Source organism: Hemicordylus capensis, chromosome 9 (assembly GCF_027244095.1).
Source record: "Hemicordylus capensis ecotype Gifberg chromosome 9, rHemCap1.1.pri, whole genome shotgun sequence".
In the NCBI taxonomy this organism is placed as follows: Eukaryota; Metazoa; Chordata; class Lepidosauria; order Squamata; family Cordylidae; genus Hemicordylus; species Hemicordylus capensis.
In genome coordinates this window covers 7,839,637-7,856,526 of record NC_069665.1, presented here as the reverse complement: position 1 = coordinate 7,856,526, position 16,890 = coordinate 7,839,637, and the positions used below count along the sequence as shown (strand labels likewise).

Genomic DNA, 16,890 nt, shown 5'->3' with positions numbered 1-16,890 from the left:
CCCCTGCTGGCGATCTTAATAGGCGGGTTGGGGTGGGGGAAATATGTGTGCATATCAAGAAGCCGCTCTCTTCAACTCAATTTTCATAATTTGCTTTAATAACTGTTTCATGCCTCTGTTTTTATGGGGTGTCTGTTTCATGCGACTGTCTTCCTCGCTTCGCGTATTTTAATCCGTGCTGCTTTTCTTTAAAGATATGGCTTTAATTTTTGTACGCCGCCTAGAGAGGCATCTATCAGGCGGTAGGAAAATAGGATGAATAATAATAATAAGAAACATAATAATAAAGAATACCCGCGGCGGGGACCCAACCGCTGCAGAGCCTCCCGATGGGGGAACCGGACGCCACGGCTGCCCGCCGGCACTGCCTTGCCGTGCCTCTTGACCACCCCCGGGCGCGCAACGGGTGGTGGGGGAGCGATGGTGGCTGCGGCCGGCAAGGGAGGGCGCCGAGGAGAGCGAGGGGAGGGCGTGGCCAGGCGCGCGGTCTCCTCGGGGGGCGTGGCCTGGCCTGGCCGCGGCTCGTCGCCGCCTCCCCGCCCCCCGCGGCAGCACTTGTGAGTGACAGACCAACTCTGAGGGAGCTGACTGAGAGGGGTCGAGCCGCCGCCGCCTCCGTCTCCGAAGCCGCCTTTTTGGTTCGCCCCCTTGGCCGCGGCTCCCTGCTCGCCCTCCTCCTTCCCCGGCGCTATGAGGCGGCCCTGAGGGGGGAGCGGAGCCCGCCGCCCGCCTTTCTTCTCCCCCACCCCCCGCCATCCCCTCTGCCCCGTCTCTCCGCTCGCCTCAGCCCAGCCCAGCGGCGTCGTCGGGGCTCCTCAGCCGCCCCCCCTCCATGACGGCGGCAAGCTGTGGCAGCGGCGCCCACGACGAGTTCGACTTCAGGCTCATCTTCGGGGAGGACGCCCAGCCCGGCCCGGGCCCGCCGACGGCGACGCCACTGCCACCGCCGCTTGGGCCTGGCCCTGTGGCGGCGGCGGCGGCAGGAGGTGAGCTGCCCGCCCGGGGGCAAGGGGGCGGGGCCCCGCTGTGCCCCCCCTCCCCCGCGCCCGTCTCTCCGCAGGTCGCTGACCCCCACACGGGCAGGGATCCGGCTCCTGCTCTCCTCCTCCTCCTCCCCCGCTGGATTCTGAGCAGAGAGGTCGAGGTGCCACCTGCTAGGGCTGGGGTTATGGGGTAAGGGCAGGCAGGGGTGTAGACCTCTCAATTCTCTCCTTCCCCCGGGGGGGGGGGGCACATCGGTCGGGAGAGCTGGTCTTGGGGCGTAAAGGTAAAGTGTGCTGTCAGGTCGATTTCCACTCCTGGCGCCCACTCCTGTGATTGTCTTTGGTAGAATACAGGAGGGGTTGACCATTGGTATCTCCTGCGCAGTATGAGGAGATGATGATGATGATGATGCTTTTCAGCATCTTCCTAGGTCGCTGCTGTCCAATAAAAGTGTTTCCCGTAGTCTGGGAAACATACCCGCGGGGATTCGGGCTGGCAACCTTCTGCTTGTTGGTCATGTCATTTCCCCTCTGTGCCACATAAGGTGTAGCCAGCATGAATTGTTCCCTTTGCTAAGCAGGGTCTGCCCTGGTTTGCATTTGGATGGGAGACTACGGGTGTGAGCGTGGCAGGAAGTTCCCCTGAAGAGATGGGGATGCTCTGGGCAGAGCACTTGCATGCAGAAGGTTCCAAGTTTCCACCCTGGCATCTCTAAGAAAGGACTGGGGGCATAGACCGCTCAGTTTCCCAGGGGTGGGGGTGGCATGGGGGGAGAGTTCTTGTGGTAGCAGGCATGTATATTTCCTTTTGCTAAGCAGGGTTCACTCTGGTTTGCATTTGAATGGGAGACTCAATCTGAGTACTGTAAGATATTCCCGAGGGGATGGGGTTGCTTTGGGCAGAGCACCTGCATGCACAGAACAACCTTAGCTTTTCTCCTTGTTCTGCTTCTAATCAGAGAATCATAGAATGAAAGAGCCCGGAGAGGCAGTCCTGCCTTTTAAGAACTTGCTGAGTTGCTACCAAGACAACACAGGGTTGATTGGGTTGTTCAACTGACTGATGAACTTGAGCATGAGAGCTTGCTGATGCTACCTGGCAGCCAGGGGGTGAGCATTGCCTCCCCCAGGAAATGAAGAGGGGGGCTTGAGCCCCCCAAAAGTTTACGCCCCTGAGGGCAGGGGAGCATGGTGGAACTTACCCACCTCAACGCAGGATTGGGCTGCACATCTGTCTTCAGGGCACGCTTGGATGGGAGCTGGTCACCTGGCTGGTTGTGCTTCGCGGATGGATGCTTCTGCCTAAAGCAGGGTGTATTCTAATGGGAGCTGGACCCATTTTGCGGAGAATATGGGTGTTCCATAAGGCACAGTGTGGTAGAAATAGCTGAGTCTCCGTCCTCAACTGCAGTTTGGGAAAGAAGATAACCTCATCCATTCTTTGTAAGGCACTATCTTTTTCCTTCTCATTTACTGTCTTTCCTTCCCTTCTCTCCTCTCTGGCTCTTTCTCTTAATTCTCATTTTCCCTTCCCTCTGTTATGCTTTTCTTTTCCAATTAGAAAACGTTTAGGAGGAGATCAGAGGTGAGGGTGCACTAGCTTCTTGTACAGTTGGGGAGAGGGGAGTTTAGAATAAACCCTGGCATAAATGTGCTTAGAATTGGGTTGCACACTGACCCTGTAGGTGAGAAGCATCTGTTGAAGTCAGTAAACACACATGGGTTTAATATAAACAATTGGGCTGCATGGTTGTTGCAAGTAAGTCTCACTGCACGTTGAATTCGGACCTTTTCTTATAGAACTCTGGATCCACCCACTTTCTGGATATCATCTTTTTCTGGATCCCATCTAGAACTCTGGATTTCAAAACGCCTTCCCCAAATCTCCTCTTTCTCTCCACAAATGGTCAAGGGCAGATGGGGCAGGGAATGTGACTTGCTTCTGAATCTCATGATCAGACCGTTTGTTACATAGGAAGCTGCCTCACACTGAGTCAGACCATAGGTCCATCTTATGCAGTCAGTATTATCTATGTTGACTGGCAGTGGCTCTCCAAAGTTTCAGGCAGGAGTTAGGGATGTGCACAGAACCAGTTCTGAGGTCCTTTACATGCGCACGCACAGCGGCAGCTTCTGCTCCGAGGAGGCACTTGGGTGGCAAGGAGGCACTGCTGCCCCACTGAACCATTTTAAAAGGCAGCACCCATGGGGGTAATGCAGTACAAGGGGTAAGAGCACCCTCCCCCATCCTTAAAAATCCCCCCCCCTTTGAACTGGCAGGCGCTAGTTCTGTGCGCACCACTAGCAGGAGTCTTTCCTAACTCTACCTGGTGATGCCAAGGATAGAATCTGGGACCTTGTGCATGCAAAGCAGATGCTCTTTCACTGAGCTATGGAGGAGGAAGTTCTGATGCTCCATTTGGACTGTAAAAATTCAGAAAGGGCTGACAGATGTTGAGAGTGCTGGGCTCTGAGAGAGAGAGAGAGAGAGAGAGAGTTTTGTTTAGAAAGCTCTGTGATATGAGGATTGAGGGAGGGGGCTCTATGTTTCTGAGCATAATGAAGCTGACCTACTGAATCAAGTTACTGATCCATCTAGCCCAGTATTGCTTCATCTGGCTGGTAGTGCCACTCAAGGTCTCGGGCAGAGTTTTCTCCCAGCCAGCCCTGCCATCTGAGATCCTCCCAATTGTTGGGGATTGAACTTTGTACCTTGTGAATGCAAAATATCCTCTGTTACTAAGCTTTGAGTTCTGCCTGTTGTCTGGAGGCTTTCGGTGGCAAGCTGGGAAAGGTGGCTAGAATAGATTATGAGAACACTAGTCTATTCTGTTTGGGGGGTTGTATCTGTGGAAGTTTACTCACGTGTAGGAAAAGTTATCTGTGGGTGTGGTGATATTGGGGCTTCCAAAGACTAATGCTTTGGATTTACATAGCAAACTTTGTATGGCTGCAGAGACTTTCCTAAGACCACCTAGTGAGATTTGAACTGGGATCTTTCCAGCTAGCTCCTATCTTAGTAGCTGATGTTTTTTATATTGGCAATGTTAAATCTATTACACTGTGAGAAATAAAAACTTTGGAGCTAGGAGCCTAGGAAATGTGCTGGCATTCAGACAATTAATTGGTGACACACTGAAATCTATGAAGATTTGCAGAGTTCACATCGTTGTGCTTTCTGGAAGTGTCTGGTTTATTTAGGACCAGTAATTAAGGGCAGTGGAAGGGCTGATGTCATTTGATGTATGTGGCCTAAAGGAGTTCTATGCGTGTACTGTACTGGGAGATGATGGGATGCGGATGCTGGTTCCATCTGTGCATCATGTAAATACAGGGTGGTGGTGGTCCCAGTGGTCTTGCTGGGAAGTAAAGAATTTTGGAGAGAGTTAGGTATGGAGTGATTTTGATGATCTGGGAAGCAGCAGATACAGAATGGAGGAACTCTGAAGTGCCATAGAGGGGAAAAATAAACCAGTCTCAAAACCACCACAAGCATGATCATTAAAAACAAGCCCTGCCTCTTACCAAAGAAAACAAACGGCAACAAGTGTGTGAAAGGACTGGGACTCTCTGTATTTGTCTGGAAACCTTGCTATTTTGGAGCCTTTGAGATGGGTTGACTTTTAGAGCAAAGCATTAAACTTCATCTCATACAAGGAATGCTTGACAAGTTACCACTCTAGTCATAGTAATTGGTAATCTCGCCCTGCGTGTTCCTTTTAAGAAATGGTTCTGCTGAAAAACATTGATGTAAGAGTTGTACAAAGTTGCAGAAAATTCACAGTTCGCATTGGGGGGAAAGATGCAAGTATGCTGGGCTGGTTTACAGCAGTTTCCCTCATACTGATTGGGCATCTTAAACAGAAGTGATTCAGATTTCTTTGTCACAGTATGGCTGCAGTCTTAAGCATACTTAACTGGGATTAATCCCCATAGAATACAGTAAGATTTACTTCTGAATAAACATGCACAGAATTGTGCGTTTACAATCCTGTGACAATATACAGTTGATAATCACCCCTGATTAGTGTTTTTACAGAGCCCTAAACCCTGGAAGTAATAATACTACCAGGACAATATATTGACACTGCTTATAGGGTTACCTCAGTGTAGAATCACTTATATAGGAATTATTTTCCCTAGCAGCAGGTTGAATGTTGTTTGAGGCAAGCCCTTGGCTGGCAGCTGGTTTTGCAAATGAGTTACTTTGAATGTTAGGGAGTGGAAGGAAGTGGGCCACAGCCTGTTCCCCAAGAAGCCTGGTGGCAAGTTCAGTCAAAAAAGAGGGCACAAGCCCCAAGGTGCTAGTAGATATGTTCATTTATTCTGACTAAGAGAAGACTTGAGATGTTTTGAACAAATAGATTTCAGAGAGAACTAAAGATGCATCCATTACTATGGGTTCTTCCATAAATAAAATATATAAAAGTACTTGAATCATTACTGTCAAATACAAGATGTGTAATAAGTAATTCATAAAACTGTTAGTCATGTTCATTTAGATATCTCTAAATAAAATTCTATAAGATAAAAGTCATTGTTGAATGTAGGTATTTGGAATCTGAAGAAGCACTTGATTCATTCAGAAAATAAATTGCTATGACTACTGGAAAAATATTCTTATTTAATATTATGCAGTAGCGACATTGTTCTACAAACTGGCACAGTAAATGACAAAAAGAAAGTTTGTTTTGCAAGGTTCACTTAAAATTTCTGTTGTCCAGATAAAACAGTTTGAATTTTTTTCCTGGTGTACGTCAAAAATTTTAATACAAAAAACCTGCTTACATATTGCTTATTTTAAATATATGATGAAGTAAAACTAGTTCTTATGTTCCTATTTTAGAAGCTGATAAACATTTGGTTCTGCCTGTTTTTAGAAAAGAAAAAAATGCTCATATTCACTCCCAAACACTTTTTTTGTACTTTGAATTTTTATCACATTTGTGTTCTTAATTTAGAGGGTCTACTTCTACATTATTTATTCCCCTGGCTTTGTCGCAATATTTCAGTTGTATTGCTCTTAAGGAGCTTGTAAATAGCCGTTGGCCTGGTCACCTGTGACGGGTAAGAATTGACGCCAAGTGACAATGCATGGCAACTTTTTCTAAGTTGGAAGAATTGGTTCTTACCTGTGTGGTTAGCAAGAAATGAAAAATGTTTTTGAATCTTGTAACTTTGTGGTCTTATTTGCAAGATCTGTGTGTGCTGGCAATATCTGTATTTCAGTAAAATAAAGTACATATTGTGTTAGGAATAACTGGATGCAAGCATGCTTGCATCTCTAAACAAGAATGAAATCTTCAGACCACGTTAGCTGTCTTGTTATAATAAATCAGTCTGGATGTTACAATGCTACCGGTATATAAAATATTAACACACAACAAATGTATTCCATTTATACACACTTCTGTTACTAGATAACTGGAGTTGTGTAGAGTAGTATGCAAGATGTAACTTGCACATAGCATAACAGTTATGTTTGTACCTCCTAAATAATCACCTTTTTGTTCTACAAATATGTATCTTCCCAATACTTGTGATATTTTGTATCTCCCCTTAACTGCTGTGTAGGAGGAGTTTGTTCCAATATTACAGGCTTCTGTTTATGATGTAACTAGTGGCAAATGACGCAACTGTCCTCCGCGTCCACACTTGTGCCATTTTGTGAACTTCTCTTGCTCTATTTAACACTTGGTTGAGGAGGTGCTGTGTGGGTTGTGTGGCCCCACTCACGTGGCAGTATTTTTATTTGAAAGTAACAAAAGCTAACCCTCTGCTGTAATGCTGCCTCATTTGTTTATTTAGTTTTACTTTGTTCTGTTCAAGGGAGGCTTTGCATTTCCTCTTGCTTCTGCTAGAGTGCACATCTGCTGAACTTGTGAACAGCATGTTATGCTATTGGTCCTGAAAAGGGATTTACAGGCATATGTAAATTTTAGTTGTGATTTGTGCAGAATGTTTTCTGTGTCTGCATTGAAGCTATGGAATTGGAAAGTAACTAGAGAGTTGAACTGGTGTGCCATAGCTTAATTAGAAGTTATTTAATGAACTGGATGTGACTACAAGGGTTTTGAGAGTTGTAATCACACCAATATGTACTTGCAGGGACTAGCAAGCTTTAGGTGTTACTTTCTTCTTGCTAAATATACTGTTCGAATCATAGAATTAGAGGGGGACTTGTAGGCCAACCCCCTGCTTGATGCAGGAAATCCAGAACTGCAGCATCCCCAAAAGAAGGCTGTCTAGCCTCTCCTTGGAGACCTCCAGTGAAAGAAAACTGCCTTCCGCCCCCAATAATGGTAAAATTTCTTACAAAATAAGGTGGGCATTCAAATCTATTTAACTGATTAAAGTTGGCTAGCTGTCATGATTCAGCAGAACAAAATTCAGAGCTATAAAACTAGTGTGTGCAGTGTCCTGTTACTGCCAGTAATGCTGATGTGGTAGGCTGCTGCTATTTAAAACAGGACTGACACTAAAATAGCTTGAATTGACATAGCATATTTATGTATTTAAAACATTTTCAAAATTTGAACAGTTGCTGGAAGTACATGCTAAGATGATTTGGATTTTTTAAAATTATTATTATTGCTTGTGGGTTCTTACGGTTTGGTGGAGAGAGGACTGAAGAGTTTTACAGTACAACATTGTATTTATAAGATGGCACTGCAGACTTCGTAATGTAAGCTATTTAACTCTTTGTAGCTGGCTGTTTGAAAGGAATTCCACAGAACTGTAGTTCTTGGCTAGTCTCTTCTCACTGACTGTGGCTAACTTCTTTGTAGAAGCCCTTTGCATTTTAGAATGCAAAGGGCAAAAAAATATTGTCTATAACCCACACAAAGTAATTATTAAAATGTTCTAGTTGGGTCAAATTGATGGCCATAGCAAGTAAGTGTGTAAAAATGTCCTGAAATTCTGAAGATATGAAAAGCCATTGGAGAAAATCTACTGGAAATGCAGATATATTTTATGGCTCATCCAAGGCTGTTTCTTGCAGGAGACACACCATGTAATGGGCGGGGGGTGGGGAATCTACTTAATCTTGCAGATCAGAGTGGTGCTACCGTTTCTGGGCTCAAACCTATGGGAAAAAAGAACATTGGCATTTATGCACTAAAGTCCATATTGTGGCCTAGTGATGTTGTGTTTTGCTCTGAGACAGGGCCATAACAAGATGATATTGCCCCCTGGGTTTTACTTAAGCAGCTTAGGCTTGTGGAGTCCTGTTTATTCTGGCCAGAGACCCTCTGTAATAATAAACTTAATGCTGCCTAATTTCTTTAGTAATGGCTTATTTGAAATTTAACAGCTATAAGAACAGCCTTGCTGTATCAGGCCCAAGGCCCATCTAGTCCAGCATCCCGTTTCACACAGTACCCCACTAGATGCCGCTGGAAGCCACAGGCAAGAGTTGAGGGCATGCCCTCTCTCCTGCTGTTACTCCCTTGCAACTGGTACTTAGAGGCATCCTGCCTTTGAGGCTGGAGGTGGCCTATAGCCCTCCAACTAGTAGTTATGTAGGACCATAGGGACATAGGAAACTGCCATATACTGAGTCAGAGCATTGGTCTATCTAGCTCAGTATTGTCTTTACAGACTGGCAGCGGCTTCTCCAAGGTTGCAGGAAGGAATCTCTCTCAGCCCTATTTTGGAGAAGCCTGGGACGGAACTTGAAACTTTCTGCTCTTCCCAGAGCGGCTTCATCCCCTGAGGGGAGTATCTTGCAGTGCTCACACATCAAGTCTCCCATTCAGATGCAACCAGGGCAGACCCTGCTTAGCTATGGGGACAAGTCATGCTTGCTACCACAAGACCTACTCTACTCTCCTAAAGTAAAGTGTGCCGTCGCTGTCAACTCCTGGCGACCACAGAGCCCTGTGGTTGTCTTTGGTAGGAGGGGTTTACCATTGCCTCCCCCCACGCAGTATGAGATGATGCCTTTCAGCATTTTCCTATATCACTGCTGCCCGATACCAGTGGGGATTTGAACCCACAACCTCATGCTTACTAGGCAGGTCATTTCCCACTGCACCACTAGGTGGCTCAAACTAAACAAGATGTAGTCTCTCCCCTCCCCATTACTAGAAGAAGCTAGAGCACAATGTGTACCTGAGGTTTTTAGGGATGCCACATTATAAAGAGTGTTTCTAATTGTAACAGCACAGCACTTGTCTAGCTTTGAGTAATGTTCTGTATGTCTGTTATGGGTATAACTATAACACTAATACATTGTGCATTTGGATTCATTGGCCATGATACACTAATCCTAGCAAAAACACTAGGTTGTTTTAAACTACTTGTGTGTCTGTGCAATTCAGTTAACTATTCTGCTTTCCAGTGATTTGGTGATGACATGTAGACAAAACTGTATTAGGGTTTAGATCAGAGGCTGTTGCTTCACAGCAATCTTGATGCTGAAGTTGAATTGCCTTAACCTCACATCCTGGTGCATAGCTCAACAGCACAGTGTAGCTTGGAATGTGTAAATACAATCAATAGAAACCTTAGCTTGGTACTGTTCCAACACTGGGTCAGTGTAGAGATTGCTATCCTGAAGGCTTGTTTGTTTTTATGTATATGTATATGGGCGGGGGTTGCACTGTGTACTTCTGCCAGGAAGCTGTACACAGTTTCCCACTGGGTATACCTGCTGTAAGGACCCCACATATATCATGCTGTGATCTGTATACGCTTCATGTTAATTCCTAGACAGAAGAGCATTCTGTGTATGTTTTATGCAACTTTTGAGGTAGTCTCAAGATACTTTAGATCTGTCTTGCAAAATGGGGTTGCTCCTCTTCTGCAGGACATCCTCTATCGTTGCAAGATATTTTATGGTGAGAATATATACCCATGCATTTTAAAACGAACTAATGCTTTCTGTGTTAAGCAGCAGTTAACACATTATGTTAAACATGCAGTTGTTTTCCTTTGTGTTGGTAATGGTGGCAGTTAACCTCTGGAGTGTAAATGAGGAATGAAGTGGGGAAAGAAGAATAATGAAAATCTTTGTTTCAAACTAAACTACAGAAGCATTTACTGTGGATAAGCGGGTTTAAAGGAGAATTGTATCAAATGATATTGGATGAGTGCTTGTGTTGTGTGGTTGGCAAGTGATGAAATGCTGCTGATACTTTAATTCATGAAAAGAACACATATAATTTAACATAGAACACATCTATGTTAGTATAATAAACTATGTTTTCTTTGCTTTTTCCTCTTTAGATCTTGAACCTGATGAATGTGCATCGGTGTGTATCTTCAGTGTAGACCACTCATCATCTGTAAATCATCCTATTTGTATCCCATGTCATGGATTTCAGACACACCCTTCTCCCTTGTCTTCACCTTCCAGACTGCAGGGTCACAAAAGCTATGAAGGAACATGTGAAGTACCAGAATCCAAATACAGCTCTTTAGGTGGTCCTAAGCCATTTGAGTGTCCTAGTATTCAAATTACGTCTATTTCTCCCAATTGTCATCAAGGGATAGAAGCCAATGAAAATGAATTGCACACAAATGGCCCTCAGAATGAATATATGGAAAGGCCTTCAAGGGACCACTTGTATCTTCCTCTTGAGCCATCTTACAGGGAATCCTCCCTTAGTCCAAGTCCTGCTAGCAGCATTTCTTCTCGGAGCTGGTTCTCGGATGCCTCCTCTTGTGAGTCAATCTCTCATATTTATGATGATGTGGATTCGGAGCTGAATGATGCTGCTGCTCGATTTACCCTAGGGTCACCTTTAGCATCTCCTGGAGGTTCTCCAAGAGGCTGTCCAGTGGATGAGCCTTGGCAAGCATCTTATGGATTTGGTCATAACTTGTCACCTAGGCAATCTCCTTGTCACTCTCCTAGGACTAGTATCACAGATGAAAACTGGCTTAGCCCCAGACCAACTTCAAGACCCTCATCAAGACCGACATCACCATGTGGGAAACGGCGACATTCGAGTGCTGAGATCTGTTACATTGGTTCACTGTCTCCTCACCATTCTCCAACCCCATCACCCGGACACTCACCTAGGGGAAGTATAACGGAAGACACCTGGCTAAATTCTTCTCTCCATAGTCTGACTCCTGGCCTTTCACCATTTCAGTGTTGTGCAGATACTGACATTCCTCTTAAAACAAGAAAGACCTCAGAGGATCAAACTGCCATTATATCAGGAAAAATAGAGCTTTGTTCTGAAGAACAGCGTAGCTTATCACCATCACTTGAAACTGCAATAGATGATAGCTCTGGAACCCAGCATTCATTAAAAAAAGACTCGCCTGGTGACCAATTTCTTTCTGTTCCATCACACTTTACCTGGAACAAACCAAAGCCTGGCCACACTCCTATATTTCGGTAAGTGGCATAAGGATGGTGAAACTGGGCTTTCTCTCTTTGGGACGATGGAGTTACATATGCTAGAAGTGAATAAAATAAATAAACACTGTGGGAATTGATATACCATAACACAGCATATTGAATCTATTCTGGCATTGGATTCCTGATGTGCTTGCTGTAAACAAATCATCTAGTGCCTGCTGACACGATTATGCTATTAATTTTGTAAGTGAAGTTGCTTGGGGTTTCCCATTTATTTTGTATGGGGATAATTAGTCTATACACAATGTCATTGGCACACCTGATGTCCAGACAGAAATCCACCTGAATGTGATGTAAGAAGCTTTTAGGCATCTAGCTTTGGGAATGTCTGGCACCATCTAGCTAGACACTATCTAACAAGTGCAAAGACTACAATTCTGCAAACTAGTAGTCTATCAGCTATTGAGCATTCTCAGAATGAGATATTTCAAGTCTTAAGTTTCAGGTACTGTATTGATGTACCAAAGTTGTGATTTTGTCAGTCTATTGCAGATCCCTGCCTGCAAGCCCAGGTATGATTTCATGGTGCTACATATGTTATTACTTTGATAGAGGTCACTGAATCAGTCTAAAATTTTAACCGTTAATATGTCGCTTTAAGATGGTGACCTAGGTGTTCCTACCTATTGAGGTCTTGAAATGAATGATTAAGGGTCGCGCCCTGCAACTGTTAGGCCAAGATTCATGTATCAAAATAAGTTCAATTATATTAAAAGAAGTTCAGTTGCTGAAAGAAATAATCATTATTGTAGTTACATCCCAAGTTTGTAAATGAGGTACCTTCTTCAAATATGAAAATGTTTGGTGCACGCCAGTTACATTTACTGAAGCAAACTTTCTAAACCTGTTACTCTATTACTGTTGTAGAGGAGGTAGAGGTATGAGATAGGATAAGCAGCAGTTTGAACTTAAATCAGATTAAATTTGTTTGCTAGTTCACACTAGGATTTGTTGGTTGAGTCAACCCCATCCCAAAATAATATATGAAAGTCTTTTTTGTCTCTTTTTAAAACGTAAAAACATGTATTTAGAGAGATAGCATGTTAAGTCAATAAGTTGATGGATAGCATCAGTGTTCACTCTAACAGAAAATCCCAGATGTTGTTGACTACAACTCCCAGCATCCTCAGCCAAAGCCCACTGAAGTAGGAATTCTAGGAGCTGTAGTCAACATCTGGGATTCCCTCTTACAGGGAATATTGGATAGCATACTACTGCTCATTTTTTACTTTGTTTTTTTGTAAATGGTAGGTTAAGCCAGTTGTGGGCAGGGCTTTGTGTTGCTGTAGCTGGGGTATCCCTGTTAATCTTGCTGACATTCTTCACAGGATCTGCTCTTGCTGAGATTGTCAGCTGTCGTATTGCACTATGGGCAAGTGCATAGCTGGACCACTGTAGGGCAGCCTTTGTGTGTAAAAAATTAACACAAAACACTACACAAACAGATATCCTTCTCCAAGCAGCTGATTTTTGCTCCTTAGGAAGGAAAAGCGAGTGTGTGAAGCTTGCATTGAGTGTAATATTAGAGTTGAATTGTGAATTATACAGCCCAGTACAAAATGTACATGGTAGTTTCTTCAGTTTCAGGTACTAGACACATTCAAAAGTACTAATAAACTGTCAGACCTGCACCTGAAAGCACACAACTCCTAATTATGAAATGTGTACTGGTATGCTCTGTGTATTAATGATCAGTTACTGCAAGTTAGAAATGCTAAAATAAACAGATTGAAAGACAAAGAAATGTCTAAGACTAGGCTCTCTGAATAAGACAAGAATATGGAACCTGATTTATGGTTCAGTAGCACAGTCAGGAAAACTGAAAAAGACAGATTATTTTTGGAAAAGTGGAGGTCATGACCCAAAGAAGAAAACTAATGGAAGCCAAGAAAGAATTTAAAGAGCAAGTTGCTAAAACATTGGCTGTCATCCAGACTGATGCTGGTGCTATGGGAGAGGGGTGATCTCCCCTTCCCTCTGAAGCCCAGGAACATAGTTTTGGAAAGCACAGTGGGCTTCAGAGGGAAGGGGAGATCAGCAAAAATTGCCTCTCAATAGCACCTACACTGTCATTGACTAAAAACTAACTTCATCAAATGCTTCAGAAATGGGGGAAAACACCCATAATGACAACAGGGTTGTGAAATACCAGAGGTGTAAACACTGTCTGGCTGAGAACTGGTTTCCTTGGCAGTTATTCCACCTGGCTGCAGCAGAGGGAGAGGTCAGAGAGCTGGCCTCCCTCCACTGGTCTGGCTGAAACTAACTGTTGTCTCATCTGTCATCGGAGATGTTGATAGACATTTTAATGTACTTATTGACATTGTAACCCACTTTGTGAAGTTCAGTTTTAAAGTGGGTTAAAAATCTAATTCAATAAATGCAGATGAGAAGACTGATGATAAATTGGTTGACTTTTTTTTACAGCTCTGTCAGTCCAGGTGGTGATAAAGGGGTATCTACACATGGATTTCTTTTTGTGTTTTGTTTTCCTGGTAGGCTCTTCCTCCCAGCTGCTGCTGTTATACTGGCCTCCCTAGTTTACCATCACTAGCAACTTTTTTGCCATTGGTTTTCCTATATTGCATGTTTTATTAGAGAAATGGAATGCATCACTACACTGTTCCCGTGTGTGTCTGTTCCTCAAGCTTAAATAAGACAGTGTATATACCATTGTGGTGCTTCTCTGTTTCTCTGATGGCAGAAGTTCTGTGCAAATGTAGTATAGACAGAGAACTGACACTTTTCTGTTCTCCCCCTCACAAAGTAATATTTTCTCCACCAGAATGTAGCTTATATTAAGTATCTTCTGATCAAATGTTTGTGCAGCAGTTCTTACTCTCCAGAAGTGAGCAGACAAATGACTGCAGCCTTGAGCTAAAATCCTCTTTCCCTTCTGCTGCAAAACTGGACATAATCCTGTGTCTGTGTTAGTGTAATCCAGACAAGACAGATATGCTGTTGTTTGGGGCTCTGTGAAGGTGAACAATGTGTCCCAGGTGGAGTTGAAGTTTCCTCAAGGATTGATTATGCATTTGGGAGGGTGGTCTTGGACCCACCATTCCCTCTTGGTATCCTGGTGATGTCAACAGTTAGGAGCTACTGGCTCTTATTTATTTTATTTGGTTTGTCAGTTGCAGCCTTACCTGGAGAAGGCGATCTGGCCTCAGTTACTCATGGCCTTGTTACATCCAGGTTGGACAAGTACAATGCTCTCTGACTTTAATGATGGCTCAGAAACTGCAGCTGGTCCAGAGCATGGCCACCAGATTTCTGTTTGTTGTGAGGTGACATGTTAATCACCCCAGTCCTTTACTAGCTACACTGGTTTCCTATTAGTTTCTGGGCTCAATTCATTGTGGTGGTATTCACTTCAGAGCCCTTAACAGCTTGGGACTGAGTTACATTAGAACTGCTTGAGCCATATGAATCTGCCCGAGCTTTAAGACTAGCTTCAGAGACCCTGTTGTCTGCTTGTCTCTGTTGGAAAAGTAGGTGTTGGGTACCAGAAACAGGGCCACCTCATGCTGAAAATCTCTCCCTGGGGAGATCAGGCAAGCTCCTTGTTTTCCTGCTTTTAGGCAAGCTGTGAAAATTGCTTTATTCAAAAAGGCATTTGAGAGGATATTGTTTCTGCTGTTTTATCATTTGTAGCCTTTGCTCATTTGTTTGTTTTGTAAGCTGCTTTAAGTGCCCTAGTTGTAGAAAAGTAGGATAAAAATAAGTAGAAATAAATTGTATGCCAACTGGTATTTGCTATGATAGTGATATTGTACTGGTTGTTGCTTTATACTGGAACTTATTTGAAAACCTTGTGATGATGGAAGTTTTACACCTGGCAGGTAAGAGAAGACAACATCCAGTCATAAACTGGATTCTAGTACTCAAAGTCGGAACAGCTGGATATGTTAGAGTGGTTCAGAAGTAAAGCCAAACCACAGGTTAGCATTAAGCAAATGGGCACTGAGAAGTTTGAGATATGCATGCTTTGACCCTTTCTTTTGCATAAAACCATAGATTTTGCCTGAAGTTAACAAACCAGGGTTTGATCTTGGTTTCCATATTCTGCCAGTGCAGACAAAATAGCAAACTATGGCCTGCCGCAAACCAGGATTGGAACAGAGAATTATGGTGTATGGGTGTTGGAGGAGCTATGCAAGCCTGAAGCTGCTTGGTATATGTTCATGTAACACCAATCCATGGTTTGGCATTGTATCATTTATGATTCAGACCTGACCAACCAAATATACTGAAAATTTCAGACATCTGGTAATGACCTTTATCCATTGTAAGGTTGGATCATTTATCCGCCAATAAAATGCATCTTTGACTATTTTTTTTTTCCAAACAGGGAGAAGCTTTATTACTCACCCTTTAAACTGAATTAGCATTTCCTCAGGCTAAAGAAAATACTTTGTAAATAATATTTGTGGTTTTTTAAACACACCCACTTCTCATGAAAATGATTGCAGTTCCCCCACCAGAAAAATGTGTAATGGCAGACATGCTGCCCTGATAAATACCTTGTCCACTACCACTGCTCTTCACCCTGCATTGAGCAGCCACAGGACACTGGGTATGTAACCTAAAATATTTTCCAGAATTTTTTTGCAGTGGAATGAGTTCCCTCAAAATAGAGAATTTGAAAACTAATGTTGTAGATGTATGTATTCCAATACAGTATTGTTGTATTTACGAAGTGTGTTCTCTTGTTGGATGTCCTTTTTATAGTGGATCCAAGGCTTTCTCCAAAACAGAATGCTAAAAGGGTTTGAAAGCTAGCTGAATCTTGGAAATGCTCAAGTATATTTTGATATATTAGTGTAGTTGGTGTTTCTGTACTGGAAGTGATACCTTCTTGTGCTTCAGGAGTTGTTTCATAGGCTTGATCTTGCTGCTTCCAGACGGCTTTGGTAGACAGGTCTAGTTTCTGCCTTCCAGTAAAACTGACTGGTTTCCCTCCTCTCCTCTTTCTTTATCTGCTTGATAGGAAAAGTGAGTGCTACCTACCAGATGATGCCTACCAGATTTTCTTCTTCATGGAGTGCAGGGAGTTGGGTATTGGTACTTAACATTTGGTCAGTGACCACATGTCTGAAATCAAAAGCCCCCCTCCCCCCGCCTCTTAACCCTAATTTTGAGTCAGCAGTTAAGAGATACTTTAATCCTCATAGGGTTATCATTCATAGATAACAGTGACTCTGCCTGTAAGGAGGCATAGTAGAACAAACATTTTCTACTTGGACTATTTTGTGTTCTGTTTAGTAATATGTATATAAATTAATTGGGTTAAGTAAACCTAGCTTTAAATATATTTATTTAAATAAATCTCTGGATAAATGTCTATATAAGTTAAACAAATACTTTTGAAGTCCTTTCATTTTTTTAAAAATAAACATTCAATGTATACATCCTTTTAAGGAATCCTTTAAAGTACAGATAAATTTTAGAAGTTAAAACACTTTAATGCAGGTCTGTGTTTGCCTTTGCTATACATCTGGAAACATAGGGTACTCTAGTACTCAGAAG

The 16,890-nt window shown here is 43.3% G+C and overlaps 1 protein-coding gene across 1 annotated transcript in view; it reads left to right on the top strand.

The window, feature by feature from the left end:
* Positions 1–531: 531 nt before the first annotated feature.
* Positions 532–16,890, top strand: part of NFATC3 (nuclear factor of activated T cells 3) — an 89,036-nt gene continuing 72,677 nt past the window's right edge. The window contains exons 1-2 of the mRNA XM_053271321.1: positions 532–986; positions 10,215–11,337. Coding sequence (XP_053127296.1) covers positions 833–986; positions 10,215–11,337 — 1,277 coding nt within the window. The 5' untranslated portion in view covers positions 532–832. The remainder of the gene's footprint in view (positions 987–10,214; positions 11,338–16,890) is intronic.